The sequence below is a fragment of the Herpailurus yagouaroundi genome, unplaced genomic scaffold (assembly GCF_014898765.1).
Source record: "Herpailurus yagouaroundi ecotype Mexico unplaced genomic scaffold, PumYag 165, whole genome shotgun sequence".
Classification (NCBI taxonomy): Eukaryota; Metazoa; Chordata; class Mammalia; order Carnivora; family Felidae; genus Herpailurus; species Herpailurus yagouaroundi.
Window position 1 is genome coordinate 10,092,542 of NW_024412406.1, and position 17,894 is coordinate 10,110,435.

Consider the following 17,894-nt stretch of genomic DNA (forward strand, 5'->3'; position numbering starts at 1 on the left):
AAATAAATAAATAAATAAATAAATAAATAAATAAATAAATAAATAAAATGCAGATTCCAATTTTGTAGGTTAGGAGACAACTCTAAGCTATTTTCTAAGACCTGGAGCTAGGACCACACAATGAATAACCACACTCAGAGTTGCAAGCTTCTAGCACCTGTCTAGTTTCTTGGCCAACTGAATCCATTAGATATTTTCCTCAAAAGGAACTGCTCTTTCTCTGCTCTCCTACTTAGTTACTCAAACTTAATCCTTTCACCAAAGTCCTGTTCATAGTCTCTCCCCGTTTGGAAGTCATTCCAACTATGATACTCCATTTATCACACACTTCTCTGAACCTTCTTAAGCATGTAATTTACCAATTACTATATATTCCCCTTGATCTGTCTCCATTGTTTTGAGTCTTAATTCCCAAACTAGAATTTGAAAGAAAAACTTTGCTTCACACTTTTGTGTGTGTTTTCCATGGCACCTAATATAAAATATGGCATATTATGCATTGCCGGTATGGACCCATCAATTATCTCTTGTCTCATAGCTGGCATGGGAACGGGACACTAACTGAGATGAAGATCCAGGACCTAAGTTCTCTGCCTTAAACATACATGTGTGATATAAACTCAGACGGAAGGGAATTCATAATGTACCTATGCTTTGTAAATATCATACCTTTGTACTGACTTTGTGATTAATCCAAGGCTGTGGTGCCTTCCTTATATTTAGTCATTTAAGAGAGGAGTAGTTAATAATCTTCAAGACCATTTTCTAGATGTTTGAGGAGACTTCATTATTTAAAGAAATCTTTTAGTAACTGAAAAAGTACCATCCATCACTTACATAAGCCTTGATTTATGGCAATGGATAAATTTATAAGAATTAACACCTGTGTTTTAGTTTATTTATAGCTCATTAAGTTTAGAGAAATGCAAGATTGATCAATGAGTCAAGCCTAGAAAAATACATGATAGGAAATATGAACTCTCATAATAAATCACCCTATAGTATCTACTTACGCATTAGTTTATATTTTCTTTTTTTTTTTAAATCAGGCAGTAACTTTTTATTACTTAACTCTTTTCAAACTTCCTTCACAACAGTCTATGTTTATGAGGATGAACAAGAATAAACAAGACAATTGCTGGATCTGACTCCTACCCTAGTGGCCTCTAAATTTGGTACCTGATTTAGGAAATTAAATCTAACATTTTTTTTATTATTGTAACCTGTTTTATTTTTTATTTTTTAAAATTTACATCCAAATTAGTTAGCATATAGTGCAACAATGATTTCAGAGTAGATTCCTCAGTGCCCCTTACCCATTTAGCCCATCCCCCCTCCCAAAACCCTCAGTTTGTTCTCCATATTTTTGAGCCTCTTCTCTTTTGTCCCCCTCCCTGTGTTTATATTATTTTTGTTTCCCTTCCCTTATGTTCATCTGTTTTATCTCTTAAAGTCCTCATATGAGTGAAGCAATATGATTTTTGTTTTTCTCTAATTTCACTTAGCATAATACCCTCCAGTTCCATCCAAGTAGTGGCAAATGGCAAGATTTCATTCTTTTTGATTGCCGAGTAATACTCCATTGTGTGTGTGTGTGTGTGTGTGTGTGTGTGTGTGTGTGTGCGCGCGCGCGTGTGTGTGCATGTATATACACATACCACATTTTCTTTATTCATCCATCGATGGACATTTGGGCTCTTTCCATACTTTGGCTATTGTTGGTAGTGCTGCTATAAACATGGGGGTGCATGTGTCCCTTCAAAACAGCACACCTGTATCCCGTGGATAAATGCCTAGTAGTGCATGCTGGGTCATAGGGTAGTTCCATTTTTAGTTTTTTGAGGAACCTCCATACTGTTTTCCAGAGTGGCTGCACCAGGTTGCATTCCCATAGTTTATATTTTGTATTTCACTATTTGAATATAACTTGGGTTTTGAAAGTAAATAAGGTATTAATTGCTTTTATGTATTATATTTAGGGATGCTTTTCTAGTTTTCAGAAATAAAGAGATGGATTAACAAATAAAACACTTAGGCAAACCAGGAAAATAAAAAGCTGATGGACACATAGAAACCTAAGCCTATAATTTAACAGTGTACCTTCAATTTTAACCAAATGCTAATATAGGAAACATTTAAAAGAATATGTTTACATAGTTTTAATGAAACTGCTACAGTAAGTTGCTCATTGTTCCTATAGTGAGAATTCTGTGTTAACTTTTCACTAATTCCCATCTCAAGAATGATAAACTGTTATGCTTCCAAGAAGTCAATAGGAGCTATGTAAATATGGTTTCCCGTTTTCCTTGGCTGCTAGGAAACTCAAGGGAAGTTAATAACCACAGCAATCAGGTTTTCAGGTGCCCTTTAGGAATATGCCTTTAGGTCTGTCTTCTTCAATAATTAACAATGACTAAGATGATGATTCTAAGAAATATGGTTTATAAAGGTCCTTATTTGAAAATCTGAGAAAGAATATTATGTTAAATATTCTTCATTTGTTTCCACAAAGCCATTCTCAGTCCCTAAGTACCATTCTCTATGTCTCAAAAGACTCAGTTCTACACATTAACTTACTTTAGGTTAGGTTCTCTTGCCCCTGGATTCCAATTGGATTTGGCTAATGGAAGACATGAACAGGAAGTCAGAGGGTGGGAGGTGTATTTAAGTATGCATTACTCCTTCACCAACCCTACTCATCTCCTTTGAACCCTCTGCCTCATTCTGATGGCAACAGTGTCCTGTCACACAGCTCTACTTCCAGACGCCAGTCCTCACCTGGGTGTAACATCGCCATTCAATCCTGGGTGCCCCTTCCCGGTCCCTTATGGCTCAGCTTAGCCCTGTCCACAACTCTAAATATAGCCCCATGACTTTTTCTGGTGAACTCTTGTTTTTGTGGCATTGTTTCCTGCTAAATAATATTTGAGAATAAAAATATCTCACAGATTTATATCAGCTAACTGCATACCATATTAGATCTTAATAAATGTTCTCTTTCTCCCTGTTCCTTTAAGGATCTGCTTAATTTGGTGTGATTCACATAGCCTTTCAAGCGAACATTGCTGATATTTATGTGACTAAGGAAGAAATTCAAATCCAAGATTCTGAGTAACTGAAAAACAAGATAATTACTGCCACCTAAAGTCCCAATGAAAAAGTAAATAGTCTTATAATTCAAATTTAACAGACTATTAATTATACATATAAGTAAGTTATTCCTAGTTTTGTTTTGAGTCTATTAGCAATAAACTTTTGAACTTAAGACCTTTGTTTCTATTAAATTTCTTTTTTTAAATTTTGTTCATGTTTATTTCTTTTTGAGAGAGAGACAGAGACAGAGTGGGAGAGGGGAGGGGGAAGAGAGAGGGAGACCCAGAATCTAAAGCAGGATCCAGGCTCTGAGCTGTCAGCACAGATCTGGACATGGGGCTCGCTCAGGGCTTGAACTCGCAAGCTGTGAGATCATGACCTAAGCCGAAGCCAGACGCTCAACTGACAGAACCACCCAGGCACCCTGAATACATTTCTAAGATGATATTTCCACTGAAGCTCCCAAGTACCTCCAAAGTTTAGGTAAGATTATATATATATATATATATATATATATACACACACACACACACACACACACACACACACACACACATATACATATATAGGATACACACAGATAAATACACAGGAATAATTTAAAAAGTGTTCATAGGGGCGCCTGGGTGGCTCAGTCGGTTGAGCGTCCGACTTCAGCTCAGGTCACGATCTCGCGGTCCGCGAGTTCGAGCCCTGCGTCGGGCTCTGGGCCGATGGCTCAGAGCCTGGAGCTTGCTTCCAATTCTGTCTCCCTCTCTCTCTGCCCCTCCCCCGTTCATGCTCTGTCTCTCTCTGTCTCAAAAATAAATAAACGTTAAAAAAAAAAATTTAAAAAAAAAGTGTTCATAAACACTAAGCTTAGAAATCCATTGTAATAAGTTTCACTTATAAAAATCAAACAAATACTGTCAAATTATGTCAAAGGATGTATTTCTTTTTATTTTTTTCCTTTTAGATTTGGATACAAAGATAAATAAGGTTAGGCTGCTCCAGTCTGTCATGATATGCATTTGAAAAGGTTCTTTTCATCATATATAGAAAAAATATGTCCCAAATATCTCCATAATAGAGGCTTAGATCAGTTCTCAGATTGTGGCTTCCATGTCCTTGCCTTCAAATCAACTGTACACAAATTTTCATATCAACCCCTTTACTCAGAAGGTTCTCATCATCCAAATGCTCTTCCAGACTCCCCACCATACAATAACTAAAACTTCTTCCATACTATTTCAAAACATACCTCTTCTAAGAAGCCTTTCCTGATTATTGCTTTTTCTGAAATTCTTTAAGACTTATATGCACTTTAAAATATATTAATTTGTACTTTTTACCACATTGTGATTGACATTTTAGAAGCAGTTCTCCAGCAAAAGCCATAGTATTCTGATCCTTATATCTCCTGAGTCTCCCTACTTACTGAGGGATCTAGACATCCTCACTTCAGGAGACATAGGCCATTTTAACACTGAAATCCAATGCTAAATTAGCCACCTGTCATAATTATTAAAGAATGATTTTACCTAAGCAAAATGCAAAAAAATTACCTAACCAATATATAAAATTAAGTAAAATGTAACACTATACTTCATGAAAAGAATGCTTTTTCAATTTTTAAGAGCATTTTGTCATCAGAACAGAAATACTCAAATTATTTTGCATGTACCCATTTTAAAATTATTGGTGAAAATCTAGTCATCTTTTCATTTTTCATTTATTCATTCCATTTTTTCCCCTTCCAACTACCATCTGTCATCCCCAATGCCTAATGTTTAAGTCAGTCTAATTGGAGGAGAAATGGAAAATGAAATCTTAAAATCAGTCAATGGCACAGTTCTGCAGGATAGTGAAAAGTGAGGTGCAATGACAGAATAAACAATAAAGGCCATAGGAGTGAAGATGAAGCAGAATTGCAAATTTCAAATTCAAATTAAAGCATCTGTCAGCCATTTAGCTGGGGAATGCAAAAATTACTAAAGCACAGCCCCTTCCCATAAAGGAATGGAAGGTCAGAGAAAGAGACAGGATGCAAACACCAGGGGCACAGGCAAATATGAAATGCTATGGAAGCCAGGGAAGTGAGTGGGAGTGCGCCTAACTCTGTATGGAGGGTTTAGACAAAAACAGATTCTTAAGAGAAGAAATTCATTACAGAGAAAACAAGGAAAGCATTCTAACATGTGCAAAGGTAAGCAGGCTTGGCAAGATCTGGAAAAAAACATCAAAAAACCCAAGGTATATGGAATCATGGCACAGGTGCTCCTGTGGAATACTGATGCTTTTTATTTGTTTAGTTTTCTGTGTTCACAGAACTCTTGGTGAACAGACCTCTTGCCCTTTCTTTGTAGGCAGGACTTTTGATGCTCTTATTCCATCTCAATCCAGAGCTATGGCTCCCCCAACACCTCTAGAACTTTGGTATCCCTTTTCTGGACAACATCCGGTCTCACTATATACAGCCATTTGGTATTTCAGGTATGGATTTGCCATGTCTGGAGGAAATATAAGATAACAGTTTTATGTTTTTCTCCCAACACCTTGATTGGCTTGCCCCATTTGCAGGATTATTTTCTATTGTCTGAGATAACACACACACGTGGGGAAGTCTCTGAACAAAACTCTCATGTTCGTTCCTGGGTCTTATCTAGTTGCCCCTCCATACTTGCCCAATTTGAAATTCTGCTTTCTCCATCTTCACTTCTATGGCCTTTATTGTTTATTCTGTCATTGACTGCATCTCACTTTTCACTATCCTGCAGAACCGTGCCATTGACTGATTTTAAGATTTCATTTTCCATTTCTCCTCCAATTAGACTGACTTAAACATTAGGCATTGGGGATTTTATCATTCAAATGTCTTCACCTTTTTGGTTTCTTAACACTTCTTAAAAGAGTGAAAAGGAATTTCTGTTGTCTGACATTAGTAGTTACAGCTGCTACCTTCTAAAAATGGAGAAGGTGAATGTGATAGTTGAGGAGGGGAAAAATAAAGAATGAGAATTGCAGAGTCAATATTTCATGTCCTCCAGAGAGCCTAAAGTCTATTCAAAGTTTCAAGTCCTCCAGGGAGCCTAAAGTCTATTCCCAGACAGTGCTGCCACATCACCTGGGAGCTTGCATAATCCTGAGGCCCGCACAGACTTACTGACTCAAAATCTGTATTTTAACAAGATGTCCAGGGGATTCATATGCACATTAAAGTCTGAGCAGTGCTGGACTAAAGCACCTTTATTCCTATTCCCCAAATCATACCTAATTGCTTTTCCATGAAAAATACTTGCTATCCTTAATTTCCTGATAACTGATTTCAAAATTGTCTATCTACCAACCTGCTTAGGAAAAATCTAGTAACAACTCAGATTCCTCTGTATCCTTCACCCTCACATTAAAGCTATCAACCAAACCTTCAGCAATGGCGTCAAATCATATCCTGAAACAACCCACCACTCTCCATCTTTACCACTTATCCCCCTGGTCCCAGTCACCATCATCTCACATTCAGAATATAGCAATGGCTGTCTGTCTCTCTGCTTTCAACCTTAGCTCTCCTGCGGACCACTCTCCATAATGAAGTCAGAATAATTTTTGAAACTGGAAACTGACCAGGTCAATCCCTTGCAAGAAATTTTCCAGTGGATTTCACTCAGAATAAAATCCAAGTTTCTCCTCACCTATAACCCAAAAGGACTTCTGGCCCATGCTTATAAGTCTACTTCATTTTCTAACACTTTCCTCATCACTAAATAAAATTCAGTCACACTAACCTTCTTTGTGACCCCCACTTCATTTCGGACTTAGAGACTTTGTGTCTGGCATTCCTTTTGCCCAGATCTCTGTATTTTTGTTTAGCTGACTACTTCTTGTAACTTAGCTCTCAGCTCTAAAGCCACCAACTCAGAGAAATCTGCCCCAACTACCCGATAAGTGGGATCAGCTCCACTTCTATCATTCCCTACTGTCTCATTCTCCTTATTTTCATTAATTTGTTGAACATTTTATACACTGATATATTCGCCAGCATCAAGAATAGTGCCAGGCATAAAAATGTTCAATCAGTATTTATTGAATTAAATGCCTTCTCAAACACAAATTTATCAATAACAAATTGGTTTAATCAATTATAACAGCTTTTCTGTAACTTCTTAAAATTTTGAAGGCAACACATATATAGGAAAATAAGGAAAGGGTTCCTTAAATTTTTTTATGTTTTTGAGAGAGAGAGAGAGAGAGAGAGAGCGCGTGTGCATGAATGGGGGAGGGACAGAGAGAGAAGGTAAGGAAAGGGTTACTTAAACATACTTATGATAATACCTTCACCAGACAATTCATTGCCACTTGAATTTGTACATTTTCTTCCAATGAACTAGACATTGTATATATGTATATATTACACACAGTAATATATAAGACATATGTATGTCAGTTTAGTAAATATTTGGCTTTAATTGAGTTAGTAAAAATCATTAAAATATGAGAATTTAAATTTTAAATCATGTATAATTATTTGGTTGTATAAGTTCTTAAAAGTACTGTGTGTGAGAGAACACAGCTGAACAATAGCAAAGAATGTTCTTGAACTAAATGTCACTCGCTTGTGTTTATAAATTATTAGATAATTATTTTGTTTTTAATGAAGGCATTCAGTAACAGTAATTGCAAAAAAATAATTATTCAAAGAAACTGCATTTTCCTATTGACCATCATTATAAATTTGGGATATGTTCCCTAATTGAATTACATCTTCTAAAACTAAGTTGAAAAATTTGGGTTAGAAAATGGTTAAGACTGCAGATACTACTTGGCCCATAGAACATGGAACATACATGTTTGACAAATAAGTGAATGAATAAGCATGTTCATTTTTTCATCCTATTCTGGACCACTGGGACTTCACCTAGACTATTTTATCACACCTTCAGTGTGGTGTCCATGTTGTTAAACTCAAGAGTCCTCATTTTACTTATCTTTATAAGCGGTATCTAATAGAGCTGATCAGCATTTCTGGCTTCCAGGACATCATGCGCCCTGTTTTGTTGTTGTTGTTGTTGTTGTTTCCTAATTTCCAATTCCCTTGGCTGTTTCTCCTCACCTTTCTACCTCTACACTGTAAAGTGTCTCAAGGGCTCAAATCTCAAACATCTCTACCTATACTAACTTCCTTGATGATCTCATTTCTTTTCACGGCTTTAAATACCATCTAAATGCTGACAAGTGTTAACTTCATGTTCCAGATTAGCCCACACCACATGTGTCTAATTGCATTCTTGACAAATTCACTTGGATATTTAAGCTAAAAGTTAAGTGTAATACGTCCAAAATTGAGCTCCAGCTTTCTCTACCAAAAGCTGATCTGTCGGGGCACCAGGGTGGCTGGGTCAGTTAAGCATCTTACTTAGGCTCAGGTCACGATGTCACGATTCGTGAATTTGAGCCCCACATCGAGCTCTGTGCTGACAGCTCAGAGCCTGGAGCCTGCTTCGGATTCTGTGTCTCCCTCTCTCTCTGCCCCTCCCCTGCTAGCACTCTGTCTCTCTCTGTCAAATATAAACATTACAAAAAAATTTTTTTTACAAAAAGACCTGATCTGTGTACACTCTTCCTTATCTTAAAAATACGGTAACTCCAATATTTCTAGTTCATCAGGCAAAATCTGTACAGCTATACACCGCATCCAAAATCTGTTAACTCCAAAATGAAATAAAATCCTAATGACATACCCCATGATAGGGAAACTGGCGACTACTGGACAGGAACTGGACCACTGTCCTGTTCTGCTTCTCATGCTAAAATTCTCATCCTCTGTCGTTTATGGAGGGAGTGAGAGGTAGACTGGCTTTTAGGCAAGTGGGACAGGAGAGCAAAACACATGGGAAAACAGCAGGCATTCTTACCCTGTAAAGCAGGGAGGCAGAGATTGGTTCCACCTCCTCTGATCTATTGGAATATGGTTGGCAAAATGCGTATCCAGTAACTGAGTCATTTCTGAGATCTCTAAAACCATTGTGGAAACCACTATCAGTTGAACAATATAGAATCTTCCCCACTGATCTTCAAACCAGAATGGAAACTGCCACCAGTTTTCAAAAAACCATAGCCAGGGATTGAGTGGATTTCAAAATTGCACCTGATGCTGAAACTCCTAGCCTGCTGCTGCCTGGCTCACCAAGGCAATTCCATTAGTCTTGCAACAAGGCTTCCTTGAAAATTTCAAGACTGATGTGATGATTACAAAGGGGTTTTAGTGTGTGTTCACACTCTTGTCACCTCTCACCACCTTCATGGCTACCAACCTATTCCTAGTGTTAGATGGATTATTCCAATAGCTTCATCTCCTTGCCCACACTTTTGCCCCACTTCCCACCATCAAACTTCTGTTCTCAACAAAGCCAGAGGATTCTGGATAAGTAGAAGATCATACCATTCCTCTGTTCAAACAGGTCAAATGGCTTCTTACCACTCAGACTGAAAGTGAGTTTTTAAAATGATTTTTATCCGTCCTGATCTCATTTCCTACATTACATCCCCCCTCACCCCCACATCCCCACCTCCCGCCCTTCACTCTGTGTCAACCACGTGGGCCCTTTGTTGAATTTGGAGATTCAGGGTCTTCATACCTATTCTAGGCAAGGAAGAATATTTGTTGTGGTTACCGCTGGGCCCTAGATGGTGCCTGCCATAATTGTAACCTCCAATGCCTGCTGATTGAAGGAATAAATAACAACAACAATTTCAAAATATGGCATTTTTCTGCTTTGAGTGTTCCATTCTCCTACTGAAACTACTTATCTTCTCTTTCCTTTCTAAGACCCTTGACTTGCTGCTTACATTTAGGAGGTATCTTTAATCTCCTAGAACTCCAAGGTAATTACTAAATTCTATAAAACTGGGCTGTAATGTCACTTTCTTCCTATGGGTATTGCCATTTACAATGCAACTTCTGAAAAGAAAAATACATTAATTTCAAGTGCTAATATCTTTAAAAAACAACAACTATCTATTCAAATTAAGGTTTTGTAAATTTTTAACTTCCATAGAGTAAGATACTGAAAATAAAACATAACTTTATTCTATCTAAACAATATTATTAAGATAAAGTAAAAACACTTTAGGAAAATTAACTAATCTATTTTAAATACAGAATAAAACATCTTAACTTTAAATAATTATAACATTCTTTGAACTAAGAAAGATATTTCATGCACTTTTAAGTGAAGGTAGATTATACTGTATGTCAATAAAAGATGAAAACATTGGGGCGCCCGGGTGGCTCAGTCAGTTAAGCGTCCGACTTTAGCCAGGTCACGATCTCGCGGTCCGTGAGTTCGAGCCCCGCGTCAGGCTCTGGGCTGATGGCTCAGAGCCGGAGCCTGTTTCCGATTCTGTGTCTCCCTCTCTCTCTGCCCCTCCCCCGTTCATGCTCTGTCTCTCTCTGTCCCAAAAATAAATAAACGTTGAAAAAAAAAAAAGATGAAAACATTTACTTTTTGAAAATTACCAAGCAAGTATCAATATACAGAGAGAAAAATTACCATTTGGGGAATCAAGAGTTGTAACAAAATCTTAATTGATGTGAATTCCTCCCACTTTCAGCAAGATAAAAAATGTGTAAACATGGGCTTTTGGCCAAATGACTTATGAAGCCATCATTTCATTATCTGCATCTATTCTGAGTATATGTAGCAGGTGGAAAATAATGTAAGAAAATATGGATTTATGAGAGTAAACAGCAACTCACAAGACAAAGATCACCATTTCAGGCATGGATTCAGGCTACAGACAGAAATAGGGCAGAACCCAGACTATTTAAAAAAAAAAAAAAAAAGCTGATCTGTGTACATTCTGTCCTATATTAAAAATATGGCAAACTAGGTTGACTCATGTCTAGTTTCTGGGATCATGTGCTATACTGAAATATTGGAAAAAACAAGAACAATAACAACAAAACTTGACTTCCCATGTTAAACATGGCCTTAGAAAGACTCTAAGTGGCAAGCTGGAACCAAGTCATTGCAACATGCACCACGGGCCAAAAGGACTGCTGGTTGTTTGGCTCAGCGAACCTCTGGTTGCCTACCAGAAGGAGAGGTATCCAGATGCATTTTGTTCTACATTTGGAAAAGTGCAATGCCAAGGTGTACCCACAGTTTCGCCCACATGTGAGGTGACAGCAAACAGGCACAGCCATCAACCCTCCCAGCAGAATGTCTTTCAACAGTTCCCTAAAAGATGTGGAAATACTTATCTTAGTGAGAGAACAGCTTATATCATTGGCCCATGTGTCCTTTTTTAGGTAAAATTTCTTGGTTGCTAAAGTACATTCTAGAGTTAGGTACGCTTCGCATCACAGTGAACTATTTGGGATTTCAGTCACTCTATAATGTTTCAGAGGCTCATGTTAAAAATTTATAGCAAGAGGTAAATACCCATTTACTTGAATTTCAGAACATTTGAATGTATTTATTACTATCTCAGTAGCTCTGTATTACAGGATAGTCTTTAGTATACCGTAAGTATTTTAAATATTGAATTATTTGAAACATTTAATCCTTCATCTCTAGTATTTCCATTTTCTATGTCACTATCTCCAGTGTTGTTGATATCCTTCCTCTCAGAACTTTTATTATTTTAATTCCTCTTTCTTGCCTGTCCTTATATTTCATACTTATCTCATATATAATCTTACCTATTCTTCTATCCATCCTGTTATTCAACACACATTTATTGAACAACCAACAATATTCAATCAGCAAATATTTACTGAGTACTTCTGTGCATCAGGCACAGGGCCATAAACATAAATAAGGACTGATGCTTACCTTCAAGGATTTTAGTCTTAGAAATCATACATGTGAATATTAACTGCAACAAAATTTTAATACTACAAACAGGTTTGAATAAAATATTTTAGGAGCACAGAAGGAGTAGGGCAGAGGAATAGGTGTACAAGAGAAAGCTTTGCAGAAGGACAACATTTGAACTTAGTCTTGAGTAAGAGATTGTCATGAGGAGATAGGATGCACAGACATTCTGGGCTCAGAAGAAATCAATGAGTAAAGAGGCACAGAAACATGAGGAAGCACAACCACCTTAAAGAACAGTGAACAGTTCAATGTGAACACAGATTCAGATATATACAAGGGAGTTGAGGGCCATGGGGCAGAATTGACAGGATGTGCCTCATTTTATACATTTATCAAGGTGAACTTGAACTTCTGAGTGTCCAGAAGTTAACAGAAGTTAACAGAAGTTTTGTGCAGCTAAGTAACCACCACAGATTTGTTGGAATAAAAAGATTTAGTGACAGTGAGGAAGGTGGACTAAAGTCAAAATAAAGTAGGAACAGACTGGTAGAGTCTGTTGGGTGAGAAGGTGTGGTACCAATCTAAAGGTGAGATAATGAGCAAAGGTTAGCATGAAACGGAAGAGATGAATTCAAAAGACATTTCTGAGACAGAATCTACAGAATTTGGCAAGTAATTGTGTATTCATGTTTGCATGTATATGTTATGTTAAAGTGGGGAGAAAAAATGGGAGCATGGCAAGAGTTGGGAATGGGCTTAATCTTCTATTTTGTGGAGTATTTTGTTTTGTTGACAGAGAACTAAGCAGGTGTTAATGAGTTCCACTAAGAAAGAATCCAGGAAAGGAAGCAGGATCACAGGCAAAGGTGGAGGGAAAAAGGTAAGGTAGTTCATTTTCTTTACAGACATCTGAAGCTTGAAGTAGCTGTGGAGTAACACCACACGGAGACGACTCAGAAAGCAGAAGGAAATATGTAAATGAAGCTCAAAGAGATGATGGTTAGATAGAGATATACACTATGCTATGGACTAAACACCATCAATATACGCACGGAATTTAAAGTCAAAGGAGTAAGGGGATGCCTGGGTGGCTCAGTCAGGTAAGTGGTTAAGTCAGTGAGTGAGTGAGACAGCTCAGGTCATGGTCTCACAGTTTGTGAGTCCTGCATCAGGCTCTAGAATGACAGTGCTGAGCCTTTTTGGGATTCTCTCTCTCCCTCTCTCTCTACCCCTCCCCTGCTCACCTGTGCACTCTCCCTCTCTAAAAAAAATAAATAAACTTAAAAAAAAGTTTTTAAGCCAAAGTAGTATAATGTCCAGCAGTAAGAGAGACAGCCAAAAGGAAAAACCTGAGAAATAAAGTTTTATGAGACCAGCAGGAAACAAGAACATGTTGATAATATAACCAGAAACGTAAAAGAACCAAATGATGAGGTTAAAACCCATGGAAAGGAAAGGCTTGAAAAGAGTATGCACAACAGTATCAAATGTCTTATCTCATTACAGCTTGTGTTTTTATTCTTTACATCAATTTTTAAAAATTTTTTTATGTTTATTTATTTTTAAGAGAAAGAGGGGGGGAGGGGCAGAGAGAGACACAGAATCCGAAACAGGCTCCAGGCTCTGAGCTGTCAGCACAGAACTCAAGGTGGGGCCTGAACCCACAAACCATGAGATCATGACCTGAGCCAAAGTCAGATGCTCAACTGACTGAGCCACCCAGGCTCCTCTTTACATCACTTCCACTACTGAGAAAAGCAATGCCCAGAGTGGTTGCTGACTGTCAGAGCTCACATACCAGCGAGGAGCAGAGGCAAATGTGAACTTGCCGCTATCTAGGTGCACGGCTACTATTTTTCCCTTTAAAATCCATTGTCTCTTCAGCAACAGTTTATTTTTTTTTTATTTTATTTATTTTTTTTTCAACGTTTATTTATTTTTGGGACAGAGAGAGACAGAGCATGAACGGGGGAGGGGCAGAGAGAGAGGGAGACACAGAATCGGAAACAGGCTCCAGGCTCTGAGCCATCAGCCCAGAGCCTGACGTGGGGCTCGAACTCACGGACCGCGAGATCGTGACCTGGCTGAAGTCGGACGCTTAACCGATTGCGCCACCCAGGCGCCCCAGCAACAGTTTAATCTGATTACCTAAAAGCTCTAGTTTTTGAATTTACCCTAAATTAAATGTGGGTAATATCTCTCTGTAAAGTGTCTAAAGTAAAAAATTGTATGACTTCTTATATATGAGCTTTCAAATAGCCAATTATGGAGGCTTTCCAAGCATCACTGGTTTCTATAATCAATAAGTCATCTCTGCCCTTACTGATTCTGCCACAGTTCTGTGCTTTCTTCCACCTGCTCTTCTTCCAGAAATTTCCCTGGATTTAGCATTTGTCTGTTTCTCTTCCTCTAGTTGAGATATGCCCTCCCCTCTTTGCCACAATTCAGGGTCCTGACCACCTTCCAGGAACACCATAAAACCCATCTTCCCCACTGATTAACTCCCACCATTAGGAATATTCCATTATTCTGTACTCTCTTGACATTATTCACACACTAGAGCATTGAATTTTGTGTCCTTGTTTATTTAACATTTTCAAATGTGTCTACTCTTTCTCCTCAGTCTATAAGCTCTTCAAGGGCAGATGTGGCTTTCCAGAGTCTATTTTTAAACCTATTAGTTAAATGAGGATAAGAACAGGGGTAGGGATGGGATGTTAATAAAGGTGGATGTGGCTTGACTGCCATAGGTTCAAGGACAAAGAGTAGACTAAAATAGACACCAAGTATAAGTAAGGTAACCGGCTATTCACATTTTTAATGTGATATGACATATGGCATACAAATAGACAAAGCAGTGGCACCTAGAGGGTACTGCAGATTTTACAGGAAGCAGATCTTTAAGCCAAACTTTAATTTTGCTTTCTCAGAATAAATACACTTTAAATAAGTGTTTGAATAAATTATATTCTCACAAAGTTGATCAAATGTGTACTTATACTGCTATGTACTACATAAGTCAACAACATTTCAAATAAAGTAGTATTGTTCTTTTAAACTTCCCTTAAATGTGTATTCTAGAAAATGTTTTCCAGTATGACAGTTGGACAATGAAGTCCTCTGCAGCCCGTTAATGGCCAAGACACAGTTCCAGTGCTAACAGTATCTAAGGGCAACACAACATAAACCCTGGCTGGTTTCTACATCTGCATTTCAAGGATAGAATGAAACCAGCGAAACTAAAAAGAAACTCACAGAAACAGCCCAGACTAGACATCATACAATAGGTAGTTATTTTTTTTGGAAGTCCGACATGAAAATGAATTACAGAACTGTTCTTTCATTATTTCCATATAACTTAAAACACACACAAATATTTTCAGGTTTCTTTTTGGGGGTTTGAACTCCCAAGTTCTTCCTTATTTTAAATACAAAGCAATGGAATACCTATGCACATGGAATAAGCATATGGCGGCCTCCTTGGAAAGGCTCCATAATTGGCTCTTTCTGTTTGAAAGCTCACAAATGAAGAAGTCCTAGAATTTTTTACTTTGGACAAACAGTTTAAAATACACAAAAAGCAGACATGTGAGACATTACCATGTCATATCCTACACAGATTTTTTGCAAAGAGCTAATGACTTTTCTTAGGAACTTTACTGCAACAGTATGGGGAGACATAACATTAGCTATATGTCATACTTACACTTACTGAGATCTTGCAATATGCCTGATAATGAGCTAAACTTTACATAGGTTACCTTGTCAATCCTTACAACCCTCTGAGGTGAGTACGCATGCTGGACATGAGAAAACTGAAGTAGAGAGAAATTAAGTTGCCCTAAGTCACACAGCTAGTGACTCTAAGTGCCAGACTTTAAACCCAGACCACCTGATTGTCAGGTCCTGATTCTTAACCTCTAATGAGTGCTCTTGAGTGCTACCTACTTTCTTCAGGGTAAATTTTTTTTTTTTCTGGCAAAAGTTAAAATAATATAATGCTATATTTTGTAATGGGAATGTGAACTTAGAACTTCTATCTATCATGAAAGCTGCCTAAATAGGAAATACCCCTCAACACTATTGTGAATGCAAAAAGAAGAAAAACTAGAACGCTTTAAAATTAACTGCACCCTACATAAGCATTGCCATCACCAATGATTATTATCAATTTTTGCTAGTACCTTCCTAATTTTAGTATAATAAATATTTGAAAAGTTTTCTAAATATTTCAGGCATAGAGTATTACACTAATGAGTTATATACTAATAGCTTTTTAAAAGTAAGTTTGATTCCCAAACTTGGTACTTAATTCTAAAAATTAATATGAGGTTTTTAGGATAAGTCACTTATTTTTTTTAATTCTTTGTCCAGGCTTGTTTTCACTTGTCAAAGTGCAAAGTGCATAAATAAATCCAGAAGAAGAAAAAAAGTCATTGCCAAAGCACACATAACATAAAGCAAGCACAGAAATATAGCCTTCACAATGTTATTTACATATTGGTAAAAGCATGGACCCTTTGGAAAGTTATCGACAATCTAGAAAACTGCTTCAGATTATTCTTCTTTGATTTTTCAGATCCACCATTCATAAGAAAGTTCCATCAGTTAGGAATTAGGAAGTAATTGTTCTACTAACTCACTTAAAAGCAAATGCATCAGCTGTTCAGGATCGCCAGTATAGGAATCTTCCAAGTAAGAGTAGAATGTGAAGCTTTTAGTAGAAACATTGCATCTAAAGGTATTTAAGTCTACTCCGAAATTCAAAGCACTCTTAGAATAAAAGGAATCTAGTAAAAGAATATGCAGAGGAATATACTCCCAAAGAAAAATTTCAATTTCATACAAGACAAATGGTAAAGATTAAATAATAGCATGAGGTAATTTAACCAGGAAGACTGAAAGCATTAATGAACATTTTTTTGTACATACCATTTGAAAAATTTCCTTACCATATACTGCATATTAGATGCTGTTGGATACACCTGACTTCGTAATTTATTATGAAGGTCCAAGATACTCTGCATGTCATTGTCTGTGATGGCCCTTTTCCCTCTTTGCTTGGCCATCCACCACTCACCATCCTCATCCATGTACTTTTCCAAAAGTTTCTCCAATAAAGTAGCATTAGGAACTACCATGGCTGGAATTGCTCTAGCCATGAATAGCACTGCGGTTACTCTGAGCCACTCCTGCGCGGTACACTTCATAATGAATGATCTCAGGAGTTCCCCGGGAAAATCTCCAAGACAGGCTCTTCCACTCCTTTTGGCTATAACGACATGCAGTGTGATTAAGGTGAAAATCTAGGCAGATATTAATTTTCTAATAACAAAAGTAAAGTAACAGTAACAAAGGCCAGTTTCATTTGTTTATATAATCCCAACAAATGGCCACGCACTTTTTGAAATAACTTATCTCCAATCCATTTTTCCTCCAGAGGACTTTTCATAATGCATTGTTTCCACAAAATAGACAACTATAATTACCAAAATAACATGCACAAGGACAAAACAAATGGCAAAAAAAGAGTCAACCCTTCAAATTAATTTCTGAATTGAAAAGCTTAAAAGGGCTATGTATGTGTTAAATACAGCCTGCAAAGCATATTATCTATTTACAGTGTTTTCTGTAAATACCTCGGTTGTAAGGTATTATTTTCGACCAGTGTCCTATCTCTAGTTCGCAGATACTCGGAATGTCCATCACATTCTGAAATTGTGGTGAATGTTTTAAAGAAGTACAAAATGTCATCCACACATGTATCCATGGGCACATCTAAAGGGCCCACGGAACTAACAGGAAATAATGGTCTGGGAGGAAGTCTCCTCTTACCAGGCGCAGGGCAAGAAGAATTCAATCATTATTTCCTGGAAAGTGTGCGCCCAACCTGTGGCCTGCACCCGAAGAAGCCAACAGTTCATCAGCAACTTCAGCTTTTCCTCCCACACGCCGCAGGCGCACATTCTTCACTTAACCCAAACGGAAAGCGCGCGACAGAAG

General features: G+C 37.5%; 1 protein-coding gene across 1 annotated transcript in view; it reads right to left on the bottom strand.

Moving 5' to 3' along the window:
* The window catches only part of CRISPLD1 (cysteine rich secretory protein LCCL domain containing 1), a 49,732-nt gene that overhangs the window by 31,245 nt on the left and 593 nt on the right, over positions 1-17,894 (bottom strand). The window contains exon 2 of the mRNA XM_040487561.1: positions 16,844-17,163. Within this exon, the coding sequence (XP_040343495.1) occupies positions 16,844-17,101 (258 nt within the window). The 5' untranslated portion in view covers positions 17,102-17,163. The remainder of the gene's footprint in view (positions 1-16,843; positions 17,164-17,894) is intronic.